The sequence below is a fragment of the Onthophagus taurus genome, chromosome 1 (genome assembly GCF_036711975.1).
Source record: "Onthophagus taurus isolate NC chromosome 1, IU_Otau_3.0, whole genome shotgun sequence".
In the NCBI taxonomy this organism is placed as follows: Eukaryota; Metazoa; Arthropoda; class Insecta; order Coleoptera; family Scarabaeidae; genus Onthophagus; species Onthophagus taurus.
The window spans coordinates 4,365,507-4,380,425 of record NC_091966.1 but is presented as its reverse complement, the minus strand read 5'-3'; the positions used below and the strand labels follow the sequence as shown (position 1 = coordinate 4,380,425).

The 14,919-nt window shown below is 31.9% G+C and overlaps 2 protein-coding genes and 1 pseudogene across 2 annotated transcripts in view; 2 read left to right on the top strand and 1 right to left on the bottom strand.

The window, feature by feature from the left end:
- LOC111420226 (otoferlin-like) overlaps window positions 1-11,816 on the bottom strand; it is an 84,678-nt gene extending 72,862 nt beyond the window's left edge. Inside the window, exons 1-4 of the mRNA XM_071194702.1 lie at window positions 11,772-11,816; window positions 9,999-10,058; window positions 4,203-4,634; window positions 2,854-3,133 (exon numbers count right to left, since the gene is read on the bottom strand). Coding sequence (XP_071050803.1) covers window positions 2,854-2,932 — 79 coding nt within the window. The 5' untranslated portion in view covers window positions 2,933-3,133; window positions 4,203-4,634; window positions 9,999-10,058; window positions 11,772-11,816. The remainder of the gene's footprint in view (window positions 1-2,853; window positions 3,134-4,202; window positions 4,635-9,998; window positions 10,059-11,771) is intronic.
- Window positions 10,424-11,362, top strand: LOC111419756 (mpv17-like protein 2 pseudogene; annotated as a pseudogene).
- Window positions 11,817-12,362: 546 nt separating the features above from the next.
- Window positions 12,363-13,288, top strand: LOC111419755 (TBP-associated factor 9). Its single transcript, XM_023052619.2, has one exon. It carries the CDS (start codon window positions 12,460-12,462, stop codon window positions 13,171-13,173), a length of 714 nt encoding a protein of 237 aa, XP_022908387.1. The 5' UTR covers window positions 12,363-12,459; the 3' UTR covers window positions 13,174-13,288.
- Window positions 13,289-14,919: the final 1,631 nt, after the last annotated feature.

The following is a 14,919-nucleotide window of genomic DNA, read 5'->3' as shown; positions in this document are numbered from 1 at the left end:
GCTCGAACGTGGTGTGTGCTTAATTAATAATTATACATATAATAGGGTAATTATAAAAAAATGTAGCAAAAATCTAAAAGGTTCTTCTATACAGCAAAGTTTAAAGAGATGTTATTAAGTTAGCGTTAAGGAAATCGAAAAGCTGGTACAATTTTTGCTGATAACGAGAGTAACGTTGCAGCTGTTGCGGAAAGACCAGGTAGCTATTGGAGACTGTGAGGCATCGTGCAAAAAATTTACTGGGCCAAAGAAGAGACGATTTCATGAAATTGACGAGGCAGTTTTCTAGTTCTCTCAAGAAAAACGAAAAGAGGGACTAAAGAATTTTTAATACTAGCTAAGGTTGGACTGTGGGATTTATGCGCCGAATGGTGTTATCGTTGAGGCGCAGAACTACACTTTCCCAAAAGCTCCTAATGATTTTCAAGAAAATTTCAATTTGTCTCAAACTGTAAATGTCAACAAAATGGTAGTATATCTGGATATGCCACCCAACTACACACTGGAAAGAAGAGGTGTGTGGGAAATTTCTTTATAAACGAATGGTTGCGAAAAATTGCGCATCACATTGATGGTAGCAGTAACAAGTGATAGGGAAAAATTGCTGACATTACTACTATTGAGAAAAAAAACCATTCTGAAATCTGAAAGACTTCCCGAATGAGGTCCTAGTTAAGGCACAACAAAAAGGATGGATAATTGAAAAGCTGATGATGGAATGATTAAGACAAGTATGGAGTCGTAGACCAGGAAGATTATTAAATAAGGATATTAATTAATCATAGATGATTGCCCTTGGTTTAGACTTCTTGTCACAATAATAATACCTGGTGGAATAACATCCATACTACAACCTGTGTATGTATATGTATATTAACAAACTCGAGAATTAACAAAACCGGGAGCAATTAAAGGAGCTTCTGAACTTGTTCAGTGAGTGTAGGCGACATGGAAAACGATCCCTGAAAACAATATTATAACATCATTTAAGAAGTTTTGTATAATCCGAAGATGACGTAATATGGGAAGAAAATGAAACATAAAAATGTAAATATCGTTCTAAAACCCTTAATAAAGTGTTATTGTTATAATGTGATTTTATTTTACTATTTTCCAAATTGCAACTATACGACTGCGAATCTAATCCGCACCCGATTGTAATCCGCATTTGATTTTAGAGCACATAAAATTTGTAAAAAAGGTGCGGATTACATTCGAGAAAATACGGTAATTATATGATTTTTCTCTGAAAACCAATTTCATTTTCCACTCCAGGCGTTTACAGCCATAAAAATGGATTCGGTATTGGTTGATGATTAAGAAGAACATTAAAGTTATTGAGATCTAATACTCTGATCTCGGCACCTGGTCACAGCGATGAGACTCACTGAATTCAGATTCTACAACTGATATAAATATAATATTACGATGATTAAGAAAAGAATTGGAAAGTGGGCTAAGAGATAGTTAAATGTCCACAGAACTTTAAGACTCTTTATGAATCATATAAACAATATGTAAAGTATTGTAAAAATTCGAGATTTTGGTAAATTTTATTACAAATTATAAATATCTCTTTTTGTATACGTGTATTTTATATGCTAAGAACCACGTTGAATATTTACGATTTCTAATACATAAATAATGATTTTTGTTAGCACCCCTCTACGTTTGCACAACCCCCAGATTTAGAAATCCAGATAATACTTTGAAGATTTCATATTTTATAGGGACACTTCAAACATATTTCCATCGAATAACGGCTCCCAAGAAGTGTTTCACTTTGAGATCATATTTAATAATTAATTAAGAACTGTTCGTATCCCTACAAATAAGGTGAGCCAGATTTTGAAATGGGGTTGTAGGTCGACTGTTAATGTTCAAATTTATGACTGGAAAGTAATCTATATTTAATGATTTTCTTGTACTCAAACGTGATGAGGTTAATATAGTATAATTTGTAATCCGGTCGAAATCGATTTTCAACCGTAAGATTGATCTTCGGTAATTTATTTCCTCTCGAAAAATAATTTCACTGATGAAAAATAACGAACTTGTTGTAAGGAGTACAAATTTCACCTCGTAAATAAATCAACTTTAATTATTCCTCCCTTTTCAACGTTGCCGCATTTCTTTTTATAAAATAACTGGAGAAACAAATATCTTAAGCTAAATACTTTAAATAACTTTTAATTAATTATTCTATATAATTATTAACTCAGATAATTAATTTTATCTTAATCAAGTTATCTAATATTTTATTAACGACATCGTTACAAAGGGGTGAATATTTTCATTAATATTTCCAAATATATTTTCCATTTCAAAATGATACCTACTTATAAGGGGTGTTTTATGTATAGGGGACAATAACATCACACCTATATGCCGCCTGTGTATTGAATTTTAATGCAAATATTCGCCTGCGTTCGACGAGACGGAAATAAACGAAAATTAGTTCGTTTGTACTCATAACAGTGGCATGGGAGCAAAAAGACACGGAAATAACAGGGAAAAAATGGGACATGTTGATTACAGGGTTGCTGTAAATTTACACATGTGAAAAACTTTTTGAATTAGAGTTACTGTCATGTTTACATGTTTTATAACTTGCAATAAAAGTTTTAATATTGACGGAAATTACAAAAACGAATTTATATTTTTTATGATCAATGAACACTTAATATCATATCGCTTAAAGTTTTATACGAACGATATAAACAACTTACCACATCCTGCTAATTTTTTGATAATAAAATTTTCTTTTCAAATTTTCGTGTTGAATTTTTTGCAAAAAGACACTTTCTTAATTAGGTTTGTATAAAAATAATTCTATATAAATAATTAACTTACCCCTAAAATCAATTTTAGCGATTTTCTCTCCTTTGCATTTCGGGAGCTGAAATTGTTTCAGCCGAACTGAAAGCGACATCGCGACGTCGTCGCACACGCCAATTTCAGTTTTCGTGCTACCGTATTACTTGTTGATCGAACCGGCGTTATCCTGCGACTGTCGGTTGATAGGATAGCGGAAGAACGACCCGAGCGCAGGACCGAACTCAGGTCACCGCGATGTCATGCGTATACGTAGTCATTTTCTTTCCTCCAACGGTCGTGCCATCGTCAAGTTGATCTAACAAAGAGTTAATTTTCCCATTAGGAACAAAAAGGATTACTTTTAATCAAATTTTATGAAAGAATAATTTATCGTTTTAAAACTAAGAAGTTTAACTTTTCTTATATATAACATTTAAATCCTTCAAAATGAGAAATGAACACAAAAAATTATAGAGTTACAAATGGTAACATATATCAAAATGTATGTAATGTTCTGGTTGTATAAAATATAGTGTTTGTAGACACTTTACATACTGGGTCGGGTCGGGTCGGGACTTAAAATAGGGAAACAAATTTTAGTCGATAATCATTAAGTCCAAAATAAATCTTAAAAACTGGATGGAAAAGTTCATCCAAACACAACACCAGAAACATGACTAGATTTTAAAAATAGCTTGGTTCATTCAATCGTGATTATGTTACAAAGATATTTTTGGGATATAATTTTTACAATATCATCTTTCCAAGATAAATCTGGAAGAAAATGATCCGGATATAGTTGCACTATGCAACACTTGGTTTATTAACAATATTATTATCACTAGAATTACACTCTACAACCAACACTATAAGCACTCTTATAAAAATCGACAGTGGAAAAACGTACATTTAATTATTCACAATTCTCTGCAACAAAACTCTTCATAAAAAAACAAAACAAAATAATAAAAAATTATTTAAATAAAAAAAGAATGGTAATCAAGTAGAATATGGTATAAAATAAATAATCAATACTAAGTATTTCATACATTCTGGATCGTTTAAGTAGATATCATTTTCCACTTGATCTAGAAACTAGTTCGAAATAAACGAAAAGGATTCTCCTTTCGGATTAAGCAATTAAGGAGATTATGATTTCAAATGTATGCTTTTACACCTACAAATTGGCCTGAAACATTTCAACGTCGTTTATTCGGACGATATTAAATTTACTCGACACCCCAAATGCTAGAAGAGTGCTAATTAAAGTAGAAAATTACAATTATAAAATTAGCACTCAAATTCGTGGTGCAATAAAAACGCGTTCTCGCGAGACACAAGTAATATTAAATGCAGTCTAAGACACCTTTTAGACATATACTTACTGTAAGTATCACATGATTAATTTAAAACCGACGATGACCAATGTGCTCCATCCGTATTGTTTGAAAGCAAAGGCGATGGAGAGAGGAATGATAAACGCTGGTGATGAAGTTCTGTGATACTGGGACTCAACACTCCCAATCGCTTTTGTCTTATTACTGTTTCAATTTGTTCCTGGCAGATAACTGCATCGTAAAGAGACATCTGTTTTAGCTAGAGAGAGATATATTTGCCAAATATGTCGCATTAATCATCAGCATAACTTTGCATTACTTCATCAAGTGTAAATGATACACTCCGCATATAATAGAAATATTTTCGTTTTCGTATATTTTCCGGTTACGACTTAGACGAGCATAAAACCCATTTGTTTCAATTTGGGTTTCTGCTCCATTTTCGATCATTTCGTTTCCAGCTTCATTGTATTGTAAATTCTAAAACAGAAATGAAACTTTATTAATATACTATATAAACTATGTGGTATATAAAAATGTTATTATTATTGCTGCAGGGCTGAGAGGAGCGGCCCCTCTCATCACCGCGACTGATAAGATCTATTGTAACATAAGCTCTCCAAAGGTTTAGGGCAAATCTAGGTTCTTGATAAACCTTAGTATTGCTCTAAGGCAGTGTTGTCCACTAATTTTTGATCAAGATCGACTTTTTATATAAATGTCTTGCCAAGATCGACCGAAGGGTTTAAAGTAACCTTCCTTTTTTTTTGCTCTGAGGCCCAGATATAGATATTTCAGATTCATGATTTTTTTTTGCCAATCGACGTTATGGTCACCACAGATTTAGAGCTTATAAATAAAAAATGGTAATAATTGAGTTCAATCTTGTTATGGATCTAGTCTTTATCGCCCATTACTAAGGTTTTATGTATAAAAAGTATTTCCCCATCGCTTTTATTTAGTTTTTGAGTAATAATTGAGTTAATTTTCGAAAATCAAAAATTTTGATGTTTAATCGATTTAGAGCTTATAAATAAAAAATGGTAATAATTGGGTTCAATCTTGTTATGGATCTAGTCTTTATCGCCCATTACTAAGGTTTTATGTATAAAAAGTATTTCCCCATCGCTTTTAGTTTTTAAGTTATAATTGAGTTAATTTTCGAAAATCAACAATTTTGGTGTTTAATCGATTTAGAGCTTATAAATAAAAAATGGTAATAATTGGGTTCAATCTTTTTATGGATCTAGTCTTTATGGTCCATTACTAAGGTTTTATGTATAAAAAATATTTCCCCATCGCTTTTAGTTTATGAGTTATGATTGAGTTAATTTTCGAAAATCAACAATTTTGATTTTAATCGATTTAGAGCTTATAAATAAAAAATGGTAATAATTGGGTTCAATCTTTTTATGGATCTAGTCTTTATGGTCCATTACTAAGGTTTTATGTATAAAAAATATTTCCCCATCGCTTTTAGTTTATGAGTTATGATTGAGTTAATTTTCGAAAATCAACAATGTTGATGTTTAGTCGATTTAAAGCTACTAAATAAAGAACGGTTATAATTGGGTTCAATCTTGTTATGGATCCAGTCTTTATCGCCCATTACTAAGGTTTTATGTATAAAAAGTTTTTCTCCACCGCTTTTAGTTTTTGAGTTATGATTGAGTTAATTTTCGAAAATCAACAATTTTGACGTTTAATCGATTTAGAGCAGCAGTGTCCACTAATTTTTGATCAAAATCGATCTTTTTATATATATGACTTGCCAAGATCGACCGAAGGGTTTAAAGTAACCTTCCTTTTTTTTGCTCTGAGGCTCAGATATTAGATATTTCAGATTCATGATTTTCTTGGCGATCGACTCAAAACTGCTTTGCGATCAACGTTATGGACACCACTGCTCTAAGGTCTTCTTCCTTTATGTCAGTAAAGGTGTCAGTGTCTTTGAGTCTCTGACTCGTCGTTACAAACTCGACAAGTTTGATCCTCAATTTGTCCAATATTGAAAAGGTCGTGTTATATAAAAATATGAAATCTGAATCTTTAGACCAGCGAAGATTCTCGACGTAAAAGAAAAAATTAAGCGTTGGGTACCGAAATCTACAAAAATGACTCTCCGAGGGAATGTTTGCAGATGATGTGGTTTTAATGGCAAAGGTGATGTGGCGAAAAATTTGAAAATTTTGAATAAAATTTCAGAATATGGAATGAAAATCAACAAAAACAAAATTAAGGTGATGGTGGTAGGGAAGGAAGATGAACCAGTTAGCATAAAGATAGATGATGTATTCTTGGAACAGGTTAGATCATTTCAATATCTAGGAGTAATAATACTGTGTAATCGAAAAATGAAATTTATATTAATAATAGAATTGAGAAAGCAGTAAAAGTTTACCATGCCATGTACTTTAACTTTTTTGGCCAAAGCAAAAATATCACGGAAAAACAAAAATGAAAGTGTTCAAAACAATCTATAGGCCTATATTAACTTTTGGGTGCGAGATGGCTGCTAACAAGACAGTAGAAGAGTAAAATACAAGCGACTGAAATGAAGTATCTGAGTATCATAAAGGTGTGGCCATGTACAAATAATGAATAGTAATAAACCAATGAAAAGAGGTTTGGAAAGTCAGAGTGTATGACAGAAATAGACACTTAATACGAAATGCTCCTCACAGATTAAAATATTTTAATTACAAACGTATATATAGCTTAATTCATTAATTGGTTTGGAAAAGAAACAACATTTCCGCAGAAGCAACCTCGAATTGCAAAACATCTCATAGAAGGACAACGAAAACTCGTTAACGTTCTCCTACAAAAATAGATGACGAAAATGTATGTTTATACACCCCAAGCTATCGTATTTGTTTTTGCAGTCGACTTGCTAGGGATAAACTCCATACTGCTGTCACCCTAATGAAGCAATTTGGTTCTCTGTATTTCCTGGCTTCTCTATTGACGGCGATGTTTCATAAACAAACGTCTCACACCTGTAAACAAGATTTAATTGGAGACGTAAACGTGACGTTCCGTCAGTTATCTTGATTAAAAGTATCATCGATATTAGTAAATTGAAATTTTTCTTGAGCTTTCTTTAATGTATTTTTTTGATGTCAATAACATTATCGTCTTATTTGCAAAACATTCGAAATAGCAGAAACTGCAGAGGTTGTGCGACAACTTCCCGAAATTTATTCTTTCAAATTTAAAGTTTAGGGCATCTAGATTTGCTCTTAATGAATTATATTGCTCCAAAGTCTTATTCCTTTATGTCAGTTAGTATTAGGCAAATTTTGGCAAAAAATTTTGTATTTTAGACAAAATCTGGAGACGCAGCCACACAGAATATGTTCAGTAGCTCTGACTTGTTGCAAAGTCGACAAGTTTGTTCCTCAGCTTTTTGAATATTGAAAAAAAAGTAGTTTATGAACGTGTGGCCGTTAATGAGAGTTCAAGATAAAACCTACTTAAATTAAAAAAAAAAACTAAAAATCCACATCATTTTGATTATTATTAATCTTTGAGAAATTTTACCAACTCGTCCGTGCTTCGCGAAAAGTGCGAAAAGTAGTTCTATTAAATCACTGAGTGTTGCTCCTATCGGACCTATCAAATCATTTCGGACACTTTGGGTACACCTAATCAAATGAATTGTTATTTTCAATCGACACAGATTAATTCCTCGGGTGATCGTGATTTGCAAGATTTTTATAATACCCTATTTTACCCTTGACATCAGAAAAGGAAATTGCTCAGCTAATAATTTCCATTAAAACGGAATCAATTGGTAATGATAAAATTAGTAAAAAAATGCTATACTATGTTGTCCAACAATTTTTCCTTACTTATGTCACATCATGAATTTTTGTTTGGAATTTTCCGTGTTTCCTGACCAATGGAAGATTGCTTTGATAATGCCTATCCCCAAAAATAAAAACCCTTCAGGTCTGAAAGATATTATTATACTGATAGTATTTTACCCATTCTATCAAAAATCTTAGAAAAGCTTATTGCCGAGAGGTTAAGAGCTTTTGTCACAGAAAATAATAACCTAAACAGTCTGGGTTCCGTCCTGGCTTCAATTGATGGCTGGATGTCACTGACGACGTATTGATGGATGTCTCATTGCACTTGTTTTATTGGACTTTTCAAAAGCATTCGACACGTTACATCACAAAACTTTATTTTCGATCTTACATTATATAGGGTTATCTGATTCAGCCATCTCTTTGCTCAAATGTTACCTTTGTAATCGATTTCAGTGCATGACCCATAATGGTTTATACTCAGATTTTTAAGTGTTCTGTCGGGTGTAGCTCAGCGTTCTGTCTTCGAGCCTTTATTGTACCTGATTTATACGTTTCAGCTTTGATACTCAAATATATTATAGCTTTGAATCTGACGAAGTGAATATCACAGTGTATAGGATAAATACTGACTTGGACAATTTAGCAGTATATGCTTCTCGGTTCTGTCTAACGGTTATTTTTGGGCCTAGCGGTGGCAAATTGATAGATGACTTACCTTTGTCAACCAATTTTCGTCTGGTTCTGCAAGGTGCTAGACTACCGACTTCCTCTGAAACTCGCAATTTTGGTGTTATTATAGACTCTCGTCCGAGGTTCAAAAAACATATTACTAAGCTTGTTAACTCGGCTTATTACACTATGAAGCTATTTTATAACAATCGACATAATGCTAGACCGCTCACTTATGTAAAGCACTAGTGCTCTCATATTTCAAGTTTAGCGATGCTCTTTATTAATCATTGATGCTGATGATATTCGTTTCATATTTGGCATTAGAAGGTACAAGAGGATATTGCATACTTTGGGGTGGGTGGGTTGGTTGGTTGATTATGTTGCGACGTAGGGAGTTACATTCTGCATCTTTATTTCATAGAATTATTATGCATAAATCTCATCCTTATCTTTATAATAAAATTATGTTTAGAACCAATGTCCATAACCTTAACATTAGACACAGGTATACTTTAACAACACCTAAACATAGAAGGTAAGACTGACTCGATTCTCTTTGGCGCAGAATTTATGCTGTAATTTCTTTTAATTTTTATTATTGTTGTCAATGTTTATTATTTAGTTTTATTTTTATTATTGTAGTATTGCTCTTTTTTTTTCTCTAAGTCAATAAATATGTTTATTATTATTATTATTTGCTGAGGCATAAAACCACACTCTTCGCTTGTCCGTGTCCTGGAAGTTTTTTGCAGTGCAAGATTACCTTTAAATCCTTCCATGTATTAATCACCTGTTTTAAGTGGCTTTTTGTAGTCCACAACGAGGGTTCAATAAAAGGCGTCCTCGCTGCCTCTTTGGCCAACTTGTTTTTGTGACCTGAAACCCACCATAGGATACCTTCATTACCCTTGCGAGTTTTCTTAGGTTATCGGTACATTCTTGAACCGGTGCGGATACACACGTGTAGGCCTGAATTGTCTTTATTGTGGTCCTACTGTCTGTAAAGATGTTTTCTGTCCGTTCTCAAGGTTATTATTATTATTGCTGCCGGGTTGAGGGGAGCGGCCGATCTCGTTATCGCGACCTATAAGATCTATTGTAACTTTAGCCCTTCAAAGGTTTAGGGTAAATATAGGTCCTTGATGAACCTTAGTATTGCCATGAGGTCTTGAACCTTTATGTGGTAGGTGTTAAGAGAGTTTTACCGAACATTTATATGTATAAGTAAAGCTGTTCTGAATCTTGAATCCGTTTTTTGTTAGGGTGTTCATCAAGTCATCAACTATCAGGCACCATAATAGAGGTTCTCAAGGTTCAAAACGGTGCATCTTAATACAGCTAGTAAAATACTTACTCATTATAATGATGCTTTTCGTCATAAAAAGTTTATATTCCGTCGCTATTTAGATCGTACCTGAAAATGTTAAAAGGTGATGAATAAATGGAGATTCGTAATAACATAATTGGCTTAGTCAAAATAGAAGAGATTCTAAATCATGTGGGATATTCCGTGTATTTTTATACGGTGTATTTGTCTTTTTCAACACCCAACGATCCCAACAATTCAAACGGATGAATTTTTGAAAATGAAATTGCGCCATCTATTAACTTATTTATAAACTATATCCTTATTCTATATTTTTTTTAAAAATAAAGATTTCATCCTCAATAAATTAATAAAGCCAATTAATTTAATTTCAATTTATTCTAAATAATAAATTATTCACATAAATCTCGAACTTCGATTTTTGAACTCTTATCATGTGACATCATCCCACAATGCGTGTAATATAACATAACCTCAACCCGGTTTGATTTTTAAAACCTTTTTACAAATAAATACCAGAAAACAATCAAAAATGAACTCAACAAACGTTGCCGTTAGAAACCTCAGAACTCGTATGTTTGACAAATTCAGGCAAGTCTCAAAAGCGGCTTTCAGCAATAAATTTTTGTTATGGACTAATGTGACTCTCTCCTTCGGTCTTTCTGGGACTGGAGACGTTTTGGAACAACAATATGAAATAGCTACAGGTGAAATAAATAAATGGAACGGCACCAGGACGAGAAATATGGCTATTACTGGCATTACAGTGGGATTTGTCAGTCATTTTTGGTACAATATCCTTGATAGAACTTTACCGGGGTATTCATTAAGGATTGTAGCCAAGAAAATTTTAGTGGACCAAATGGTCGGATCACCAGCTAATATAGGAACTTTTTTTATAACACTCGGTGTGGTGGAACGAATGAGTTTAAACGAATTTTATGAAGAGGTGAAAGAGAAAGCATGGAAACTTTATGTTGCCGAATGGTTTGTTTGGCCCACCGCCCAATTTATCAACTTTTATTTTTTACCAAACAGGTATAGAGTTCTTTATGATAACACTATATCTTTAGGGTACGATATTTATACCTCACATGTGGCTAATTCTGGGAGAAATAAAGAATTAGTTAAACAATATAGTTGACTAGTTTAAAATTTTGTCTAAAAAAATCTGTGATTATAGGCATTAAGTAGAGAAATATTTAAGGCACTGCCTCTTTATGTTTTATATTGATGTTGATTTACTTTTTGTTGTAATTTTCTACCCGAATTGTATTAATTTATATATTCATATTTTGAATTGAGGTTATGTTATATTCAATACGCTCATTAACAAATAAATGTTAATTTGTTAACAACACATAAAGCAAATAGAACAAACTTAAAAATAACTTTTTCTATTAAATAATTAAAATCCTTTAATAAATCGTTTTTAATACTTACTCAAATCCTTAAATCGAATTTAAATTAATTCCTCCACATCAATGACATTTCATTTTTCGCCCTCTATGAGTCAATTGATACACTAATAAATCGGTTTTAAAATATTGACGTTAATTATTTTTTAAATAATATTGAATTATATTTTTAATAATATTTAATTTTTTAGTATTTAAAGGTTATTAATTTTGTTTTGTATCAATTATATTTTTAAAAAAACCTTATTTAGGTTGGTTACCATTTATGACTAAATTCACACTTATTTATTTTAGTCCCTTGTTAAATCACATTTTTCGAAAATAACCTCTTAAAATAAGTCTTTTAAACATATAATATTCTTAAGTACTAAAGAATACTTACTCAAATCCTTAAATCGAATTTAAATTAATTCCTCCAAATCAATGAATTTCATTTTTCGCCCTCTATGAGTCAATTGATACACTAATAAATCGGCTTTAAAATTGACGTTAATTATTTTTTAAATTATATTGAATTATATTTTTAATAATATTTAAAGGTTATTAATTTTGTTTTGCATCAATTATATTTTTAAAAAACGCTAATTTAGGTTGGTTACCATTTATGACTAAATTCACACTTATTTATTTTAGTCCCTTGTTAAATCACATTTTTCGAAAATAATCTCTTAAAATAAGTCTTTTAAACATATAATATTCTTAAGTACTAAAGAATACTTACTCAAATCCTTAAATCGAATTTAAATTAATTCCTCCAAATCAATGACACTTCATTTTTCGCCCTCTATGAGTCAATTGATACACTAATAAATCGGTTTTAAAATTGACGTTAATTATTTTTTAAATAATATTGAATTATATTTTTAATAATATTTAATTTTTTAGTATTTAAAGGTTATTAATTTTGTTTTGTATCAATTATATTTTTAAAAAAAGCTAATTTAGGTTGGTTACCATTTATGACTAAATTCACACTTATTTATTTTAGTCCATTGTTAAATCACATTTTTCGAAAATAACCTCTTAAAATAAGTCTTTTAAACATATAATATTCTTAAGTACTAAAGAAGATGTCAGAAAAAGATAAAGCAAAAGTAAATCAACCGAAAAATATACCAAAAGATAGCCAGGTAATTACAGCAATAATGAAAGAAATGGGAATAACCGAGTATGAGCCAAAAACAATAGTACAACTAACCGAGTTTGTCTACAAATACGGAACATCGATTTTAGAAGAGGCTCGAACCTACGCGAACAATTCAAAAAAGAAAATCGATCTTGATGATGTACGATTAGCTTTGCTCCTTTCAACAGAAAGTATGTTTACCATGCCACCATCGAGAGAGGTTTTATTGGAATGCTCAAGGAATAAGAATCACTCACCTTTACCATTAATCAAGCCACATTGCGGGTTGCGACTTCCTCCAGACAGACATTGTTTATCTTCCACAAATTACATATTAAAAGGAAATCAAAAGAAACACAAAATCAACTTTACCATAGCCAATGCGAGTCCTCCAATGAAAGTGGCGACCAAGCAAAACATCAATTTCATAAAGAGAACGAATGCAATCGGAATTAACAAGCAAACGGTAACAATACCGAAACCAATCACTAAAATCAGTACAAATGTGGGTGGAATGCAACCGCAAAAAACCGTTTTGAAACCTAAAATTCAAATTACACAAAACATTAATGTTACTAATTTGGAAAGTCCTATGGATATCGATTCTGGAAATGGGGGGAAAAGAAAACGGATTGATGATGATCTCGATCAAATGTAATAAATTAAAAATTAAGAAAAAAAATTTTTTGTTTTATTTTTTAATAATTAGGAGAGGTTAAGGTTTTTATGGTAATAATAAAACGCTATCTTTAATAAAGTCCAATTTCTATAAATCGTTTTATTTTTTTTATTTAATTTAGTTATAAAATTAAAGATTTAAAATTGTTTTTGCAATATTGATGAAAATATGATTATCATCACAGTAAATTGCAAACCAATAAAGTCAATTTCCTTTTATACTCTTTGCCAGACGAACTTTAAGCGTTTAAAAAGTATCTGGGGCAACTTCACCATCTTATCAGCTGTATATTGAGTTTCTTCTAGCCATGTAGGAAGTGACATTCAATTCAAGTTTATTCAAAATCTTTGAGATTTTCCAGAAAACCAGCTACAATGTCTCTTTATTGAGACGAATTTTTTGTTCTCATTTCGTTTTTTAATTGAGAATGTTATCGTATTGAGTAGCGACTTGAAAAGCCGGTTTAACGCCAATTTATCAACTAATTATTGTACCACCTCTTAGGCAAAATGTCGAAGTGACTTCGAACTTGTTTCTGAAGACGGTTGCAACATGGCATTCTAAACGTCAAACACTTTTTCAAAAGACGCACGGGTTAACCCGAATGTTTCTTGGTCTAGTGGTAGTTCTAGTGATAGTGCTACTATTAGTTTTAGTTTAATTAATTTCACACCTTCACATATGTCTAAGCCTGGGGTTTGCAACTTTTTGTCAACTGCATTAAAGATTTCCTGCCAAAACACTATTAAAACTGCGGTTACTAGCTTTTTTAAATTGTTATCTATATACTGAGCTTCTTTTCCAAAATAGAGCTTTTCAATTATATTCTCACTAAATCTTTTTATTATTGCCATAACTATCTTTTAACACTCTGACACCATCATAATGGCAAGACCACCTAGTTTGGCTCAAACTTTTGATTTAAAATTTACATTTTTCTTCACTATTTAACAGCTCCCATTTCTGGGAAGAAGCAAAAAAGAAGACATATACTTGTTGAACTACTCCAAACAAATTGATCTTAACTGCTTCCTTATCAACAAAATTTAGGGAGTGAGCAGCACATGGCATATAATATTGTACCCACTATATTGACCGGACATATTTGCAGCGTTGTCAAATGACTGCCCTCTGCAATTAGCCAGAGGCAGTTCATGTTCTTGTAGAGAATTAAGCAAATATAATCCAGTGCAACTGCAAATTTTGATAAAAGAAACATTTTCCTTTTTGATCATTGTGGGACAAATCAGACGTCGAGTCCATCACAATACAGTAGTATTTCGCATCATCGTTATTTATATCACAAATAATTGTTTTTATCATCTGTTTTCCCAGTATCTCTATTATTTATTCGTAAGTTGTTTTAGATAAGAATGAAGTAGAAGACTTTGGTCGCAGCTCTCGCTGTAGGATATGATGACGCAGGAATGGATCAAATTCTGCTATTAATTCTAGAGCCCCCATGAAATTACCGTTGTAAGGAAAGCCAAATATTTTCTCGTGACCCCTTTCACACTTAAATATTTAACTACTACGATGCCTCGTTTTAGGACTTCATGATAATAATTGGTTTCTTCTTTTAGTTGCTTTTGCAACTGCTTGTCAATGACTAGCAACGATTTTTTCTCTTCATTAGAGTTTTTGTGACTTCCTAAACAAACTCCTATATGTTTCCAATCAGAGAATCTAGTTGAATACTGAGAAGGGGTTTTAGAAAAATTTTTA

Coding starts and splice junctions, on each gene's coding strand:
- LOC111419755 (XM_023052619.2), top strand. CDS start 12,460: ATGTCAGAAAAAGATAAAGCAAAAGTAAATCAACCGAAAAATATACCA.